We start from the raw sequence: 19638 nt of genomic DNA, 5'->3' as shown, positions 1-19638 counted from the left end.
AATGTGGAGCAAAATTTTTTTTTATTATAATTGGACATTGTTCATAAATAATCTTGATACTATTACCAAAACACATATCTTCTCTACCCTTGAAAATTCTTAGATATCATTTTTTTTACCCTGGTAGACATTATACGAAATTGATATTATACGGTATTGATTCTATAGATTATAGCCAGCACCGCTCACAGCGACTGTTAGTGGCTATTTTGAGGATCTCTTACAGCAACGTTGGCACTCAAAGGGGTATGTTTTTAATAAAACTTTAATAGCACATTTATGGTGAGAATGGTGTTAAAGCAATTAATTACATATCTCCAATGGGTACTTGTGAGTTATCTGGGCGTCCGATTTTTTGATTGTATGCCTTAAGTTAAGGCATACAATCAGATGCGATGCGATGCGATATCGCATCGCATCGCATCGCATGCGATCATCGGATGCGATGACCCGATTTTTCCATAGGAATCAATGTTAAAATGATTCCTATGGAAAAAGGGGTCCTTTTCATACCCCTACTATCCAAGTGGGCATGGAGTTGGATATAAACCTGTGGCGAGCGTAGCGAGCCACCGAGCCCGAAGCGTGGCGAGCGAAGCGAGCCCCGCGAGGGGACGGTATTCCGTGTCCCCTCGCGGGGCTCGCTACGCTCGCCACGCTTCGGGCTCGGTGGCTCGCTACGCTCGCCACAGGTTTATATCCAACTCCATGCCCACTTGGATAGTAGGGGTATGAAAAGGACCCTTTTTCCCATTGAATTCCATGTTAAAATGGACTCAGTCCATTTTAACATTGATTCCTATGGAAAAATCGGGTCATCGCATCGCATCGCATCGCATCCGATGGTCGCATGCGATGCGATGCGATGTCCCGATCCGACCCGATTTACAAATCGGACGCCCGGATAACTCACAAGTACCCTCCAATGTTTACGGTATAATGTTGCATTGATAGAAATCCTTACTATTTTCGAATAAACAGATACCATGAAAAACACATATCACGCTGGACAGAAAACTTCAGTTATCTCTATAGTAGAGGACATGTAACAGTACAGCATTTTCTGCTGAAGTACTTATAATAAAGTGAAGATCAGAACTGCCCTAACAGGAGATCTCAATCATAATAAATGATTGGGTACTTGCCCAGAAGTATCTTTGGAACAAAAGGACAAAATCCCCTTCTTAAAAATAAATGTACAGAAAATGTGTGGTTGTTTTTTTATTTTAAATAAGTAATTTTCTAGAATATTTCTTCTCTAGGTCTATTGGGGGAAATTTACTAAAGCAAATTTGTAAAAAATAGGTGTATTTGTATCCAGAAATATACTTATTTTTGACATTTACTATCCCGAAAATACGGCTATTCGTATTGATAGCACATCAATACGAATACGAATTGCCGTATTTTCGGGATAGTAAATGTCAAAAATAAGTATATTTCTGGATACAAATACACCTATTTTTTTACTAATTTCCTTTAGTAAATTTCCCCCTTTATGTCAACCAAATATTCACTATGTGCGTAGAGAGCGGTTTGCATTTTGCAGAGACGGAATTTGGATTCATTCTTCTGTGGCCAACTGTGATTTTGTCTTCTGATTTATTTTATTCTTTCTGCCAAAAGAAAACAGAAACAGCGATGAACTGAAGATAATGATACAGAATATGAACTAGAATGGGGAAATTTCAGCCAGGCGTACGTTTTATTACATTTAAAAGCTATGCACAGGAAGTCTTATTTTCAGGCTCTGGGGCATAGGCAGAAGTGGGAACTTCTATCTCAGATTACAGGACATTTTAATTTATAGCACAAAGGGGCAGGGGCGTAAATTTATCTCAGTTGTTCAGAGGAAAATCTGATTTTGGTACCCCCCAGCCCAAACATGATGTGTGTCAACATTGATCTGTCTGTATCATTTTAGAGTCAAGCACCATCATTGGATGAGTGGTACCAGGGAAAAAATTATCCTGTTCTCTATTGCAGATGATACCAGGGCTCCTGGTATAGAGCCAATTAACTACAGGTCGTTACAGAGCTCCATTGCAAGAGCACTGGTCACACTTGGATCCTGCTGTGAACCACACAGGTGCAGCTTTACATGCAGGTGCCCCTTCAGGGCCTCTGGGAGTTACACCCCTGCAAAGGGGGTAATTCAGTAAGGATCTCTAATGTTATATATTTTTCTAATCGTTAAAACCATTTGCACTGCAACTGGGGAAAAATGTGCAATGGACAGGGATTTGGGTAAGTTATTTTGATTCTGTGAAGGGTAAATACTGTCTGCTTCATTTGTACACTGTAATTTAGATTTCAGTTTGATTACACCTCACACAAATCTAAAGCTGGGTACACACTGGGCATTATATGATTAACGATATCAACATTATAGATATTGTTCATGATATATAGTGCAAATCGCTAGGTGTGTACCCACTTTGTTTACGATGTGTGCTCCAGTGCATCATTAACGACTACCTCTGTCGTCTGTACACTCTGCTCAATCTGACAAGATCACTAGAGCTTTTATGTAGTGGGTAGATAAAAGATATCTGTCAGTGTGTATGCGCTATATCGTACTTCCGCAGCATGGATAATCTACCTATTTTAGTTTTGGGCTAATACTGATTATGGGCTGTACCCCTGGATGTTTTTTCCAGTAAATGTTTGTCCAACCTTATTTTAAATGTATTTAATGTGTCTGCCCATGCTACCTCCTCCAGAAGGGAGTTCCATACCCTTACTGCCCTAACTGTAAAGAACCCTTTCCTCCTAGTGGTACAGAACCTATTTTCCTCCAGGCTAAGCGCATACTTAAGTGTCCTAGTATCTGCCCTCATTATATTGCCCTGATATATTTGTTCATGTTAAGCAGGTCTCATCTTAAATACCTCTTTTCTAGTGTAAACATTCCTAGTTTGGTTAATCTTTCTTCATAGGTTGATTACTCCATCCCTTTTATCAGTTTGGTCGCCCTTCTCTGGAATTTTTTCAGCTCTATAATGTCCTTTCTGTAGTGTGGGCCCAGAATTGCACATAGTTCCTTATAGAGTGGTATAAATGCATTAACTTCTCTAGTTTCCATGCCCTTTATTATACAAGCTAGTATCGTCTTGGCCTTAGTGGCAGCACTGCACCCCATTTTCTTGTCAATTTGGACTCCTTTTCTAATTCTGATTTTCCCAAATCTATCCCATTTAGTTGATAAGTCGCTCCCTGGTTATGTCTCCTAAGAAGCATAACCTTACATTTATCAAGATTGAACCTCATTTTCCCTTCATCTGCCCACTCATTTAGTTTGTTTAAATCTCTCTGTAGCATGGAGACATCCTCAACTGATCTAATCACCCTACACAGTTTGGTGTCATCTGCAAAGATGGATAAACTGCTAAGTATTCCATTCTCTATATCATGAAGTAATATGTTAAATATAAGAGGCCCCATCACCGAACCCTGCGCTTCCCCCTCTCAGTACTGGTATCTGTTTTGAATAAGCTCCATTTATAACCACCCTCTGGGGCAGATGTACTAAGCCTGGTGAAGAGATAAAGTGAAGATAAAGTGTAAGGAGATAACACGCCAGCCAATCAACTCCCAACTGTAATTTTTCAAACACAGTTGATTGGTTGGTGCGTTATCTTCTTACACTTTTTCTACACCTTATCTCTTCACCAGGCTTAATACATCTGCCCCAATGTTCTCTATCCTGCAGCCAGTTCTATACCCAGATACTTTTTCTGCCTAGTCCTAAATCCTCCATTTTATTAATCAGCCTCTTATGTGGCACAGTGTCAAATGTCTTTGCAAAATCCAGGTAAACTACGGCTACAGCATTTCCAGTTGACTAGGTTTCTACTGAATTCCTCATAAAAATGTATTAGTTTAGATTGGCATGATCAATTCTTTACAAACCCATGCTTATTACCACTAATTATATTATTCCTCTCTAAGTATTCATGGATGTCATTTCTTAGAATTCCCTCAAATAATTTACCCACGATCGACGTTAAACTAACAGGTCTATAATTTTTGGGCTCATCTCATTTTCCTTTTTTAAATATCGGTACAACCTCTGCTAATTTCCAGTCCCTGGGAACTATAGCAGATGAAAGAGATTTTTCAGAAATGTAATTCAGAGGATTTACTAACTCTTCCCTTAGTTCCACCAGAACCCTCATTTGAATCCCATCTGGACCTGGTGATTTTTTTGTTTTGATTTTGCTAAGCCTCTTGTGAATCTCCTCTTTGGTGAATTCTATTTTTAGTGCTATTTTATGAAACATATAAGGGTGGAGTGAAGTGGAATAATCAAATGTTTAAGGAGTTGAAGAGATCATTTAATATATAATGGGTGGTGTGACGGTTGAGGGAGATGATTAAATATATTATATGAGGGGTGAGAGAAGATCATTAAAGATATTGTATAAGGGGTGAGGCATACTTGCCTACTTTCCATTGCTTCTCTCTAGAAGAAGCTCACAAGCACTTCCCAGGATAGGGATGGTCTATGATGTCATTAAGCCCAGATTTCCATAATTTTAGACCTGCGCCTTCCCTGAAGCGCCACAATTTTGGGAATTTGTATCAACGGCCAAGGCCATGCGTGGGACTTGACCACCTTTCTGTGGGGGCCACCTAATTTTCAGGTGTCTCCCAGCCATTCCAAGAGGGTATGCAATTACAAGGTGGGGCTGAGGGCACATTCAGAGGTGTGATGTTTACATGAGATAGAGGACCCCCCTATCTTAAGTGCTCAGGGCCAGGTACCTGCTTCTTTTGGCTAAATTGGCTGCAGCCCATAGACTCTGGCTATGGCTTAATGGCTGCATATCATAGCTCCTATTGGCAGTCCCAGAGATAGGAAACACCTCTCAATGGGTCCACCTTTACTGCAGGTGACTGAGTGATAGGACTTCCAAGAGGAAGTAACTGCCAGTCACAGTGAAGCCAGTGCAGTCTCACATATTGTATCTGACTTCACTAAGGATGAACAAGGTGTCCATTTGACTGGGGGGCTGCAGTCCTGCCACCCATAGTAAAGTCTGCCACTGGCTGGTACTAATTTACAGGGCCCAGGCTCAGCACACTGATAATAATGCCTGCAAACTGCTTCTTATTTACAGGCAGATGTCTGTCTATGAAAAATAAGCTATTTTCTGTTCATTAGCAGCACACTGTATCCCACACCCACACCAAGACAGTGCCAAAGATAAGTGGCAGCTGGATAATGTCCCTAGCTACCTTTCATACTGGCCTCTCCTTCTATTCTTCACCCCAACTCTCTCTCTTTTTTTTTTTACTTCTCCCTCTACTTCATGCTGTGCCTGCTATACTCACTGCTTCCATAGAAAATAGGAGGCACAGAGAAAATTCTTATTAGTGGCTCTACCCTGTATTCTCCGACAAGTGTCTCTCTATTCCTGCCCTAGTGAATTTTTACCACCATCTATCACCAATGTTGCCTCTTCACAAATCCTTCAAAAGGTGCCTCTATCCTATACTGTAGCTCCCCAAGTGTGCCTCTGCCTACAATTCCTCAAGTTTTCCTCTGCATCATATCCCTTCAAATAAATGTGCTTCTGACTGCTTCACTCCAAGTATTCCTTTATACCTCATTCCTCCCAAAGTGTCCCTCTGACCCCTTTCCAAGGGGCTCTCATGCCTCTCCCCAAATGTGCTTCTGCTATCAACCCTCCCCAACACTGTCTCTACACCATTCCTTCCATAGTGTACATTGACTCCCCTCCGTAAGTGTGTCGCTACCACTATCCCTTCTGAAGAGTGCACTTAACCCCCTGCCTAAGGAAGCCTTTCCTGCAATTCCTCCTCAAGTGTGCCTCTGACCCCCCCCCCCAATTTGTGCCTCTGAAAACCTATCCATGTATTCCTGTGACCATTTCTCTCAATGTGTTCTTCTAATCACTTTCCTGTCTCTTCTGCTGCCCCCATTCTTTACTGTGACGGTGATGTTGCTCCTCATGGCTGTTGACTACTGATCAGAAGTGCCATGATGAATGAAGGCAAGACCATGCTCAAAGACACAAAACTGGACCCAAGGATGACTGGTAAGCACAATTTATGTTATGTGGGAAGATCTGATGGAGAATGGAGAGGTCTGACAGACAAGAGGCACATGTTTTATAGTGGGGGGAGTCATAGCATGTGTATCCACAGTGTGCCTGTAGAAACATTGAATTTGACGACAGATAAGAACCACGTGTCTGCCCCTTTTTAACCATATATTTACCTCAAACCATATTAGATACTTATTACTTTGTAAGGATGTGTATGTACTCCAAGCATGTTGGATATTCTATAATAAGTGCGTTGAGCATGATTTCTATATAAGACCACTTATCCCTATTGTTAGCAGGCATCCTTGTTCATTCGAATATTGGCTCATATTTTATTTAGTGAGTAGTGTCTGACTTACTAACAACTTTACTTACTTTAGTACATTCAGGACAGCTGGAAGCCATTTTGCATTTGGATCGATACATATAATATTATCATTCCTCAGGGTTATCCTGGAAAACAATGAAATAATAATAATGAAATTATAATAATGTGCAGCTGCAATAATTATTCCCTCTTTGCTATTTACTCATATTGTTTAGTGGGAGTTCTTCCAAGATGCCATCAAAGACAAGTATAATCAAAAATGTAAAAGCAAATTAAAAATATTGCATTTAGTATGTATTGAACTATTTTGTATTTCCAAATATCTCTTAATTTCTTGTTTTATTTGTACATACATATTTCCCAACTTTCACAATTTCTTGTGACTGCCCAGCGTTCCACCTGCAGCTGCCAGCTGCAGGTAGAAGGGGAGTTGGGAGTCCCTACTGCCACTCGCAGAGAAGCTGGGAATATTCACTAAGACAGAGGGACAGGGGCAATGTTCCCTCTAATTTTACGAAGGCTGTGTGGGGCAAAATATTTTGGCTGTGCAACTTTGGAAGGAAATTTAAATTTTTGTGCGTCACTTATATATCTGGAAAATGACATTCAGCATTTGTGTTAACTTTACTTCAAAATGATATTAAACATTCAAAAACACAGCACACAATGTAGTTAATGGGTGAAACACACATTAATTGAGTCCACAACTGCAAAAAGGGACCACTGCTGCTTTGTGCGCTCTGTTGTAATGTCTGTGCGCATGCTCGTCGAGTTGTGTGCGCGCGCACACGCGCACAGCTTAGAGGGAACACTGGACAGGGGGCATGGCCATGCCCCCACAGTGGCAAAAGGAGGGGTAGACTCCCAATTGCGGACATTCAGTTACATGATTAAGTTACATGTAACCAAGCATGGATATGGGTAAAACCTGGGCTGTAAGTGTTCCTTGAGAACCGAGTTTGCATATTGGCCAGACTAGATGGGCCAAATGGTTCTTATCTGCCGTCAAATTCTATGTTTCTATGTTTACATTTACTGATGGGGCAGATTATTTTTGTGAATGGCTTAGACGACTTGCATAGTTGCCGAGCCATTCACAAGGATTGGGATGGGACGGGGCAGACGGCTGTGCGGGCGCAGGTCGCCCATGGGAACGCCCACCATTTTATAAGCGTCTCCAAGAAAACACTGGGCATTCCCTTGGGTACATGGGCGGGATGATGTGTGCTGGAGGCCAGGTCTTCGTCCTGGTGCTAGCAAATAAAAGTCACTTCCCACTGATTTCTATTTGCGATCTAATGGTTTCTTCTGCAGCAGAGACATGTATACGAGGGGATTATGCGGCGTCGGACATTCAGATGGGTGGCAGGGGGGCGTCTCTGGTGCTCTGTAAGCTGCGATCTTAAAGAAAGGAGGTGTGGCTATATATGTGTACCAGGCAAAGCCCCTGGGTGCGCATGACAACATTACCATGTTCCATTTGTTTGTCACACTGTGGAAAAATTTGGCATCTGCTGGGATGCCGACAACTTCCTCATGACACTAAGGGGCAGATGTATTAAGCCTGGTGAAAACATAAAGTGGAGATAAAGTGGAGATAAAGAAGAAGGTAATAATGCACCAGCCAATCAGCTACGTTTGAAAAATAGGAGTTAGGAGTTGGTTGGCTGGTGCATCATCACCTTCCACTTTATCTCCACTTTATCTCTTCACCAGGCTTAATATATCTGCCCCTAAATGGAAGCTGAGTGCTCTCCTCTACTCTGCAGCTAGAGCAGTGTAGTGACAAAACCTCCTCCTGCCCAGCTGCAGGACACTGTGGCCCATGGCTTGGACATTGCCCGAAAAATGGGATTGTCCCACTGAAATCGGGATGGCTGGGTGGTATGGACCTTAGGTCAAAAAAATCAATGCAATGGAAAGATTACTACAGATTGCTAAAAGCACTAACCCAGAGCAGGAGACAGTTCTGCAGTCTCCGATTAACATCTAAACGTCTAAATGTCTAAACTTCTATAGGCCCATACACACTGGGCGACTTTGAGCTGAAAGTCGCTCAAAACAGCAGGTTTGAGCGGCTTTCAGCTCAAAGCTGCCCACTGTGTATGCTCCAGCGATGAGTGCTGCTGCGCGCTCCTGCATCATCGCCGGGAAAGCCGTTCATCTGCTGGTAACACCAGCAGATGAGCGGCTTTGAGTACGGCTTTACATAGGGCTGCGCTATGCAAAGCCATCCTCTCCCTGCTGTCTGCGACGGGCAGAGGGAAAGCTGCTCAGTATGTATGCACTGAGCAGCTTTCCCCCAGCAGTGAACGCGATCATCGCTGTCCATACACGCTGGGCATAGTCGCTCAGTGTGTATGGACCTAATGTCAGTGTTTCCCATGTCTAGTCCTCTAACAGTGCATGTTTTACAGATCTCCTTAGTAGCCAGGGCAGGGGGAGCTGGTTAACACATAAATGTAGAGATATATTTTTAATATGCACTGTGTGCAGGTCTCTGGTAATGAGTCACCCCTGAAACAAGGATGCAGTTTTCAGCTCATCTCTCCTTCAAAGCCTGCCTCCAGACTCATGTGAAACCTAGCCAATGGGAGCCTGGGGGTGGGCTCACAGAATTAGGAGAGTCATGCCAAATACTGAATCCCAGGTACTGCAGTGGCAACTGTGATAGAAACAGCCCGATCCCCAGGGGCTTCAGCCAGCAAATATGTTACATTCATTTCTGCATACAGGGGTGCCAAGCTAGGGGGAGTACTAACTTCCCGGGCCCAAGTTTGATGGAGGGGCCCAGTGGGGTCCCTGGTCCTTCCACATTATGTGAAAGCAGGTGCTGCAGCAGCTTTTCTCCTCAACCTAGCTCACGCTGTTGTTTGCTGGGGTGCAGTGTGGCCAGGGAGGTGCTAACAGGGCAGGCGACAGGGGGGGTCAAGGGGGACAAGTGTGATGGGCCCCAGAGATCTTAAGGGCCCCAGAGTTTCCATGCCCCGGCATGGCCACTGCCTGTACTAGCTAGCCTGTCAGTGACCTTTGGGGCCCTGCCGTCTACTGTGCACCATCTGTGTGTGTCTGAGTCTGACTGACTCACTGTGTGCCACTGCCATCTACTGTGTGTGAGCAGGGCCTGGGGCCGTAGGCGCACAGCCGTACCCCCCCACTGGTGCTCAGTCTCTGGCTCTTCTACTTATACTGCGCATGCGCGGGTCATCTGTTCCGCACTCTGCGAGAGACCTGCCCTGCCTGCTCATAGTGCTCAGCGTTCTTTTGTGAAAGTGACATACCAGCAGCAGCCAGAAGCCAGCAGGAAGCAGCAGCCAGGAGCCAGGCCAGCATGACTGAGAACGAGAGAAGACCGCACCTGAAAGCAGGATCTGGAGCAGCGAAAGGTTAAATGAGGCTCATGCAGAAGAGCGTTGTGTGGATTTGAGATTAGGTGGGGGGCCCCAGAAATATCATTGTACAGGGCCCCAAGATTTCTGTTGCCGACCCTGGGTGCTAAAAGTACTATTTTTTCATGTATTTTATTTTAAGGGTGCATGGCCATGCCTCCCATGATTAGGAAACCCCTAGAGAAAACCTGGGCTTGGACAGGCTCTCTCCTGCCTTGCGTGCATTTATGTTGATATGTGCTAACTGGCTCCCCCTGCACAATGTTTATTGTCCCCATTATTAGTAACATTTGAAATAGTCATAGATGTTTACAAATGTGGCAGTCAGCAATGAACACATGTGCACCAACTAGGAGTTCTGGAAAACATGTGCTGCCAGATGTCCCTGAGGAGACATCTGGCTCTATATACTCTATATACTATTGACAAGCCCTTCTCATAAATAACCTTAATAATAATGTAAACAAACTATGACACTTACAAAATCTCCATCCTTGGGCAAAAGAATTGTGAAGGGTATATGTCGATTTTCTTAAATAACTTTGGATTTAAACGACTAGATGTTACTTTCAAACACCGACATTTAGGGATGTGATCTGGTTCTGATCGTAAAGCTGTAAAAATAAATAAAACAAAAATGCATATTTTATTACATAAAGTAAAATCATTGAAATAGGGAAGTAGTCAGTTTGTTGACAGACTAAGGGCCAGATTCTCTAAGCTTCAAAAGTGATAAAATGGAGAGTGATAAACAGCCAGCCAATCAGCTCCTACCTGCCATGTCACAGACTGTGTTTGAAAAATGTCAAACAGGAGCTGATTGGCTGGCTGTTTATCACTCTCCATTTTATCACTTTTGAAGCTTAGAGAATCTGGCCCAATGGCCGGTATGTAATGAGAGACAAATTCAGTTCAGATTTGTGAAATGATTTTTCACGAAGAGTTGTAACCACTGGCGTAACTATAGCACCGCAGCCCCCGCCACCGCGGGGGGGGGGGGGGGGGGTCGTGCATATGGGGGCACCGGGGGCTGGCAGGCTTACCTATTTCGCTGGTCCCGGTGGCTCCGTTCTTCTGCTGAGGACTACCACAAAATGGCCGCCACCATATAGCACACAGTTCTCTGAAACTGTCTGCTGTATGGGGGTGGCCATTTTGTGGTGGTCCTCAGCAGAAGAACCGAGCCGCCGGGACCAGCGCGAAAGGTAAGGCTGCGGGGGATTGGGGGGGTTTGAATGGGCGGGGGGGCGCCCAAAACGTAGCTACGCCGCTGGTTGTAACATTTTACAGTCATGCAATGTAATAGTGACCAAGTTCAATAAAATCCGGATACTTTCAGCTCCAAATAAGAATTGCCGTAAAAAGCCAGATCCAGAGACTGGGTTAGGGGGTTTGGTAGCACGTGCGTCTCGTGCACAAAGGGGGTATGCAGGCGCAAATGCGTCTTATGCACAATAAAGGAGGCATTTGCCAGTGCTCCATGTTACATACTGGCAAATGCCTCCTTTTCAAACCCCCACAGCCTGAAGCGTGGTGAGGGGACGTGCTACGGATCCCCCCGACCTACGCTGATTCTGACAGGGATGCTACGCTAACTACGTAACAGGCGCCGTGCTATTACATAAGTATCATAAGTGGCATAGCTTGGCATTTGGCATATGGCAGTACTAGATGACTGCAATACCAGCGATCATCCACCAAATGTCGCTTTTCAAAATCACTACTGCGCATGCGCCAGATGTCTAATGCAAATCTATAGCAAAAGGATCCTGAATGTATGTGCGTGCAGTGTCCATTGGAATGCATTGTAGCACAAGAACTACTTTACATTACTGTACTATTCAGTATGTTAGATAGACACTCTTTTCTTAAAATACTATTGCATAGATGTACGTCTAATTACGCTATTTATAATGAGTATTGAGTACTTTCACCGAGAATGAGACGTGCATACATGTGAGATGCTTGTGCCTACCATTCTCGACAAGCAACGTGCTGAGACGGGTCGCTGAATCGTGAATCCATACTGTAGGTTCCACTTGTGTAAGGGCACTGCTGTCCGTGCATCTCATTACGCTACACTGGTTAAACACAGATTTACGCTACAGTATGAATGTCATAGAGCAGGCCAAACTTCAGCATTGAGACGGTTAACAAAATGGCTACTGAGTGCCAGCCTGGGCTTCATGCGAGCCCACATCTATGGAGCTCTCAACGTAATAGGTTACACTTGTGTAATGGCACTGCTGTACGTGCTGACATCTTGACTGTTAAGCTGGCCATACATCAGAAAGTTCGATCTTAAGATCAATTGCGCTCATGATTGTATACAATTTCCCTTGAAATCCCCGGCAGTCCTTGGTGGTTTTTGGACACACAATCTACTCACAATCCATCATACAATCAATCATACAATCCATCTGCTGCATGATTGTGTACATAAGATGTGCACACAATCTGCATACAATCCATCATAAAATCAGTCATACAATCCATCTGCTGATTGATTGTATGATTTTGTACACAAGATGTGCATACAATCCATCTTGCAATCAATTGAGATTGTATGATTGGGTACAATATCTTTCTGATGTATGGCCACCTTTACGAACCAACCCAGTGGCGGAACTCCAGGAGGCAATGGAGTCATTTGCCGCCGGGCTCCTGGCCACAAGGGGGCACTGATTCATTGTTCAGTGGCGCAGCTACAGAACTGCACCGGGGAATTCCCCTGCCCCCTTTACAATTGTGTTTTTATAGTTGTGCTGCTGTGGTTCCTGGGACAGCGTTTGTAGTACATGGGATGACGTTAGAGCCACGCACTGCCCAGAAGCCGCTAGCACACGGACGGAGGGGGAAGGAGCGGATGGGATAGAAGAGGACCCGCTGCTGCTACACGTAGCTGCTCCGTGACGGCGCCGGTGGCTGTGGCGGGGTGAGGAGTAGACCTGCTGCTTGTTGCCTCCTGGAGCCGATCCCTAGCAAAGAAGAGATCCAGATGCTGCTCAAAGCCGCACCGTTTATGGATGGCAGAGGAGTGACGTCCCTGCCTCTCATGCCACTCCGTTCTCGAGGGGGGGGGGACATAGGACCCACTACTGCTGCCAGACATTGTTTTTAAGTGGTGGGGGAATAGGGAAGAGGACCCATTGCAGGGAGCCACTTCCTGGAGGGAGAAGGAGTCACTGCTGCTGCCGCTGACCCAAGCGGCCACACCATGGAGTAAAGGAAGTGGACACAGACCCAGTTGATGGTAAGAACAATCTTCCCACTGTCTTTTAGTCAGTCTGTCCCACCATGGTCCTATGTTTGTCTGCCTACACCCCCCACCCCTTTTGTCATGTTATACTCTCGAACAATCACCTCATGTTAAAAGTGTCCATCGGCCGGTTCCAGGCAGGCTGCAGTGAAAACTGCAGTGCAGGGGTATGCGGTTCTTAAATGAGTGGGTAGGGGTAATTCCACTTCACTGATCTCACTGATCCTCTCCCCTCCCCAGACTCTCGCCTCCACTTCAAGTACAGTCACAGTAATCACCCTCCCCTCTTATCCCTATCCACTTCCTTCCTATGCTGCACTGTGGCTCCATCTCACTCACCTTCCTATCCCAGTGTAACCCCTTTCCATTTCACAACCAGCCAACTGTCGCTTAGGTAGAACCCCCCCCCCCCCCCAGCCAGTCCAGTCACAGTGTTTCTCCTATTCAACACAATTTTGCCCCCTTCTCCAGCCTAGTGCCCCCTCCCATGTCACTGTACTGTTCCCATATAGCCAAGTGCCCCCTATATATTACCCGCTCCATCTCCCCTTCACCGTCTCCCTACCATCTCCCCCAACCTCTCCTGATGACCCTCTCCCAGTTACGTTCTTTCTCATCCCGTTCTCCCTGTCACCCCCTGCCTCTCCATATCTCACTACGAGTGACACCGTATTCTAGATTGAGTGCCGTCAGACATGGATATTTATATATCTATCTAGATGTATCTATCTATATATAAAAGTGGGGGGTTGGGGGGGGGGCACCAACACTCATCTTGCCTCCGGGCTCCTAGGATGAACTTACGCCACTGAACCAACCGCTGTCACGGCCGTAGCTTAGCGGCAGTAACATTGTGTCCTTAGCTGGCCTGGCTGCTGCAGTCTACTGATATCCTGGAGTGATAAAGTTTGCAGCACTGGGCTGATTTGCACTGTGTCAGGTGTTGTAAACATGCAGGCTGAGTTCTCTGTGAATGGCAGCATTCAAGTGTTTCTGTCCTGGTATGAGAGATTCTACTAGGTGAACTTTGCCTAATCCACTGGAGGATTCAGTGTTATTAACAACTCCAGAAAGATCGAGTGGATTCTGGTCCAGAAGATCCCTTAAATTCTCTGGTAGAAAGACTCATATCTGCTGCTTCTGTGGTGAAAGATTCCATTTGAAAGGACTTCAGGAAAAACCTTGTGCTGCGTGTTCATTGGAGCATCCTGTTGTTACCATCTCCAGGAAAGTCTGTGGATTCCTGTTTAAGGAGATTCTCAGAACTCCCGGTGGACGGGTGAAGCCGGGGGGGGGGTCCCCTCCTCCAGTTACCCTGTCCAAGGCTGACCAGCCACGGTGCTCATGGTATGGCCGGGGGACCTTATGTAAAAAGTGTCGGTACTTGTTTCCTAGCACGGCCACCACGATTTCTATCGTGGTGGTCGTGTCGGAAAAAATTGTGTCGGTCGCGACGGGTGCATACCAAAACGCACACAACGCGACCGACGTGATGTACCCGATTTCTCCATAGTCTTCAATGTTAAAATAATTTAACATTGAAGCCTATGAAGAAATCGGGTCCATCGTGTCCATAGGCTTCAATGTTAAATTATTTTAACATTGAAACTGAGTCCATTTAACATAGGAAAAAATGGTAAAAGGGTCAATATGGGCCATTTCTCATTGGGTATGGCACCAACATGTGTGTAAAAAATAATGGCCCCCCATTGTGGCCGCCACCCCACGCACCGCCCACGATGCGGCGGTGCGCATCCTCCGACCTTTTCTTTCCCCTACTATCCACGTCGGCGTGGAGTTGAGAATAGATTAGTGTGGCGAGCACAGCGAGCCACCGAGCCCGAAGCGTGGCGAGCGCAGCGAGCCCCGCGAGGGGACGCTGGTACCTTCACAGATCCCTGCGTCCCCTCGCGGGCTTCACAGGTATCAGCGTACGCTCGCCACGCTTCGGGCTCGGTGGCTCGCTGCGCTCGCCACACTAATCTATTCTCAACTCCACGCCGACGTGGATAGTAGGGGAATGAAAAGGTCGGAGGACGCGCACCGCCGCCCCTCGTGGGCCCGCTGCGCTCGCCACGCTTCGGGTTCGCGTCAATCGTGGGGGTGGCGGCCACAATGGGGGGCCATTATTTTTTACACACATGACGGGGCCATACCCAATGAGAAATGGCCCTTATTCGACCTTTTCCCATTTTTTCCTATGTTAAATGGACTCAGTTTCAATGTTAAAATAATTTAACATTGAAGCCTATGGACAAATCGGGTCCATCGCATAGGCTTCAATGTTAAATATTTTAACATTGAAGCCTATGGGAAAATCGTGGGCATCGCGTCGGTCGCGTCGTGTGCCTTCTTAAGGCACACGACCGACGCGATGTACCCGAGTACTGCTTTTTTTCAAAGGAAATCGCGGGCATCGTGTGCCTTAAAGTTAAGGCACACAATGCCCGCCATTGTGGCCGTGCTAGGAAACAAGTACCAAAGTGTCCCCCAGCTGTGGCATGACACTGCGGGCTGTTGGAGCCCGGTGCTGGTTTCAAAATACGGGGGACCCCCAGATTTTTTGTCCCCCGTATTTTTGGAACCAGGACCGGTCCAAGAGTCCGGGGCTGGTTTCAGAAATACGGGGGACCCCTACGCTTTTCGCCCCCCGTATTTTTGGAACCAGGTCCGGCTCAATGAGCCCAGGGTTGGTTATGTACAGGAGGGGGGACCTCACGCCATTTTTTTTTTTAATCACAAAATCGCACATTTCACCAAAGTCGCACCTTTTCATGACTAAAAAATCGCACTTTTTCATTCCGAAAATCTCCCTATATCGCACTTTCTTGCACTTTTCATGCCGGAATACACACCTCATTAAATATGCGAATTCGCGGCAAAAATGCAATATAAAAAAACGGCGATATAGGGCGATTTGAGAAAAAAATCGCATTTTCTCAAAAACGGTAGACCCACTAAATCTCGCCCTAGATGTTTCTTGCAGTGTATTTAGGATACTTTTATCTTAAATTTAGCATGTCTTAAATACAATGTTAACAAATAAGTGGAGCTGTGTCTGTTCACAGTGGTTCTGATAGTCAGGGCCGGATTAACAATGGGCCTGATGGAGCTACAGCCCCGCGTCGCTAGCCCCCCGGGAACCGGAGATACCGCCAGGCAAACCTGGAACGTTTTCCCCATAGGATAACATGGGACCCGCTAATTACGACCTCCACTCGGTTCCAACGGCTGCCAGTTTCCCCTCCGGCATCACAGAAGCTCGCGGTTGATCTCAGTCGAACTCAAATCGCTGGGCCTTCAATCTTATACCTGGTCCATATGGGTTCATTGGTTCTAGAGATATTGCGGGTAAACCAATTTTTTTTTCATTTCTGAAATGTAATTTCATGGCTGTTCATGTTGTTTGAGGACAGATTTCTCCGGAACCAAACTGCCCAGTTTCACGGGACCAAAATCATTTGAAGCCTACATGTAAATGGGTCAGTTGGTTCCGAAGATATAGCTGGTTGTTTAAAGGGGGGCGGGGGAGGTTTTCTCTCCCCCTCACACCAGAAAATGCAGGGACTAGGCTGGCGTAAAAGGGGCCAGTCCCTACATGATCCTGGGACCATATTCCCGGGTAAGTCCCTGTATTTTCTGGTGTGGAAGGGGTATTATTTCAAATAGCAGTGCTCTGAATACAGCGGGGAAGCCCCCTGCTCTCTGCCTGGCTGCAAATGGCTGTCATTTCTGCCTGGCGACGGCATATATTCCCCCTTGGCAATGAGCATGTAATCCCACATGGCAACGAGCATGGAACCCCTGGCAATGAGCATGGAACCCCTGGTAATGAACATGGAACCCCTGGCAATGAACATGTAGGTAAGCAACACTTACGTAGCATAAATTTTAATAGGCATTATGGTGTTTGGCATAATACTTAATGGAGATTATGGTGTGTGTCTTAACATGTAATGGGCATTATGGTGTAAATTTTAATGCGCGCCAATGCCCCTATTTATGAAGCATATTGTGCATTATTGCTCAATCTGTTTGGTATAGTGCAGGCATGTCCAAACTATATCCCTCGTGCTGTTGTGAAACTACAAGTCCCATCGTGCATTGCCACAGTTTGGCTATTAGGGAATGCTAAAGCTATGTCAATGCATGCTGGGATGTGTAGTTTCACAACAGCTGGAGGGCCACTGTTTGGATATGCCTGGTGCAGTGTGTATTTTGGCTCAATCCATGTGGCACAATGTGAATTTTGCCTTAATCTGTGTGGCATAACGTGAATTGTGACTCAATCTGTGGGCCATAGTGTGAATGTTGGCTCACTCAGTGTGAATTTTGGCTCATTCCATGTGGCATAATGTAATAGAGGCAAGTACAGTATAAGGGGGTTACTATTGTGTTGCATGATTTGTATAAGGGGTATATGGTATGGTAAACTTAGGTGACCACATAAAAGGTGCTGAAATGTTGTCTACCAAGTTTCGGCTTTCAGTATTTTTATTATGACTGCAGTGCCGCCTCACCCCGCAAGTATCTTAGGACATCAGCATCCTGTGGGTGCACCTTTGGAGTGCACCCGCCAATATATCTCCCTGCATTTTTCTTATGCCAGCCCCCTGCCTTTTCCAGGCATATATAATTAGTTGAAAGTATTTACACAAATACAGACACACCCATGAGCAGACCACCCAAACAGAACACTGGTCACGCCACCCACATTATTAGGTGCTGGCCACAACCCCTATTATTGCACATAATAGGCCCTTGATCATTCATCTCCAGGCCCATTTAGACCTTAATCTGGCTTTGCTGATAGTACCTTATTTGTACAAGAATTATGTGGGGAAAAAAAACTTTTTAAACAAAAACAAAAAGTTATAAAGAATTGTGCACTGTAAGGGATTAGTGCCTTGACAGTGAGAATGATAGTTCACTCAATGGACCATCTACACCTAATACGTCTCCTCTGACCCCAGAGTAGAGCACACGGCACCCACCGACAGCATGACCATGGGAAGTGGGATCTCGAGACACTGAGAACCCGGAAGTCGCATCAGTTAGCGTGAGGTGCCGTGGAACGCAAAACACTGGCCGGCGGAGCTGCGGTGCTCGCAACCCCTGGCAGAAGAAGGAGGAAAGGATGAGGGATGGTCGAGTGACCGCTGCACTCCGGACGCAGTTTCTTCTTCCGGCATAAAGGTCCATACACACTGGGCACTTATGCCCATTGAAGGTAATTTGGATGCACCACTCGGGGACAGGACGCCAGCCCTGGGTGCCACCAGAGCGCATCCAGCATCCTGCTCCTAGTGAATTCCACACCACACCAGCCCTCTGGACACCCTAAACCCCCCTACAGACATTACACTCTAGGACACTTGCATTTGAGGAGACACATACCCATTGAGAGGTACTGCAGCAGTATCTGGGTACATCTTCAAGTACAGAGATTTCTCCCTTGAGTGAACTATTATTCTCACTGTCAAGGCACTAATCCCTTACAGTGCACTTCTTTATAACTTTTTGTTTTTGTTTAAAAAGTTTTTTGCCCCCCACATAAATCTTGTACAAATAAGGTACTATCAGAACCACTGTGAACAGACACAGCTTGTGCCAAAACACACCTAGCTAAGTGCTCCAGTAGCACCGCTAGGACACTTATTTGTTGAAACGTATTTGTTAACATTGTATTTAAGACAGGCATTGTGACCAAATAAAATTATCTTAAATGCACTGCAAGAAACATAAAGGGTGAAATTTAATAGGATGAGAGATTCAGAAAGTGAGGGATTTGGTAAGAAATCTCCAGTTTTTTTAAAGCGGCAATCATTTACACTGCAAAATCAAACTGGTTTTGCAGTGTAAATGATTGCCGCTTTAAAAAAAAAAAAAAACCTGGAGATTTCTTACCAAATCTCTCACTTTCTGAATCTCTCATCCTATTAAATGTCACTCTATATTTCTCTATTTTCTGTGTAGCTACATCAAAGGGCATCCTGAAAATAAATGTCATCATATACTCACTGCCTACAGCATTAATGAGAAGAAGCAGTCCTAGCGAACACACGACAGCCAGGGACATCACACTCATTTCTGCCTTAGCTTGAGCAAGTCAGGTCAGTTCTGCTGTTGGTACCTCTGGGTTAGATGTTCTGGGGACTTCTATTTATTTGTCAAAAAAAGGGAAGTAGATTATAGAGATGCAAACTGGAACTCCCAGTGCATCCACCAGAACATGCCGATGCTGCACTTCAACAGTATTCCTTTGGACTTTAAAAAAAAAAAACCAACAAGCATACAGAAGCTGACAGTATAATATTTTCATTTTAGTACAACTTGAATTGATCTGTTTCTATTCCTTGCATTTGATTGTAAGTTCATCAAGTCAGATAGAGTAGCTGTCACTGGTGCTTACATAGATGCAGCAGTGATGGCACTAATATGGTCATGCAGCAGGAGACATCACCCCATTATTCTGCTACTACTAGTATCAGTGCTTACTCCCGAAATCAGTCACTAAATACTGTAGACTAAATACGTGATTTGCCAATGGATTTTGGTGTTCATGATACTACTGTATTAAGTTACAAT

At 45.3% G+C, this 19638-nt stretch overlaps 1 protein-coding gene across 1 annotated transcript; it reads right to left on the bottom strand.

Moving 5' to 3' along the window:
- Nucleotides 1–1473: 1473 nt before the first annotated feature.
- Nucleotides 1474–19179, bottom strand: CXCL13 (C-X-C motif chemokine ligand 13). The gene is made up of 4 exons (XM_083157843.1): nt 19072–19179; nt 10273–10405; nt 6450–6527; nt 1474–1616 (listed from the first exon to the last, which is right to left on the bottom strand). Exons 1-4 carry the CDS (start codon nt 19136–19138, stop codon nt 1565–1567), a joined length of 330 nt encoding a protein of 109 aa, XP_083013969.1. The 5' UTR covers nt 19139–19179; the 3' UTR covers nt 1474–1564.
- Between the last annotated feature and the right edge of the window lie 459 nt (nt 19180–19638).

This window comes from Crinia signifera, chromosome 1 (genome assembly GCF_055691185.1).
Source record: "Crinia signifera chromosome 1, ASM5569118v1, whole genome shotgun sequence".
NCBI lineage: Eukaryota > Metazoa > Chordata > Amphibia > Anura > Myobatrachidae > Crinia > Crinia signifera.
Note: the sequence above shows the minus strand (reverse complement) of the source record. Positions and strands in the feature narration are given on the sequence as shown.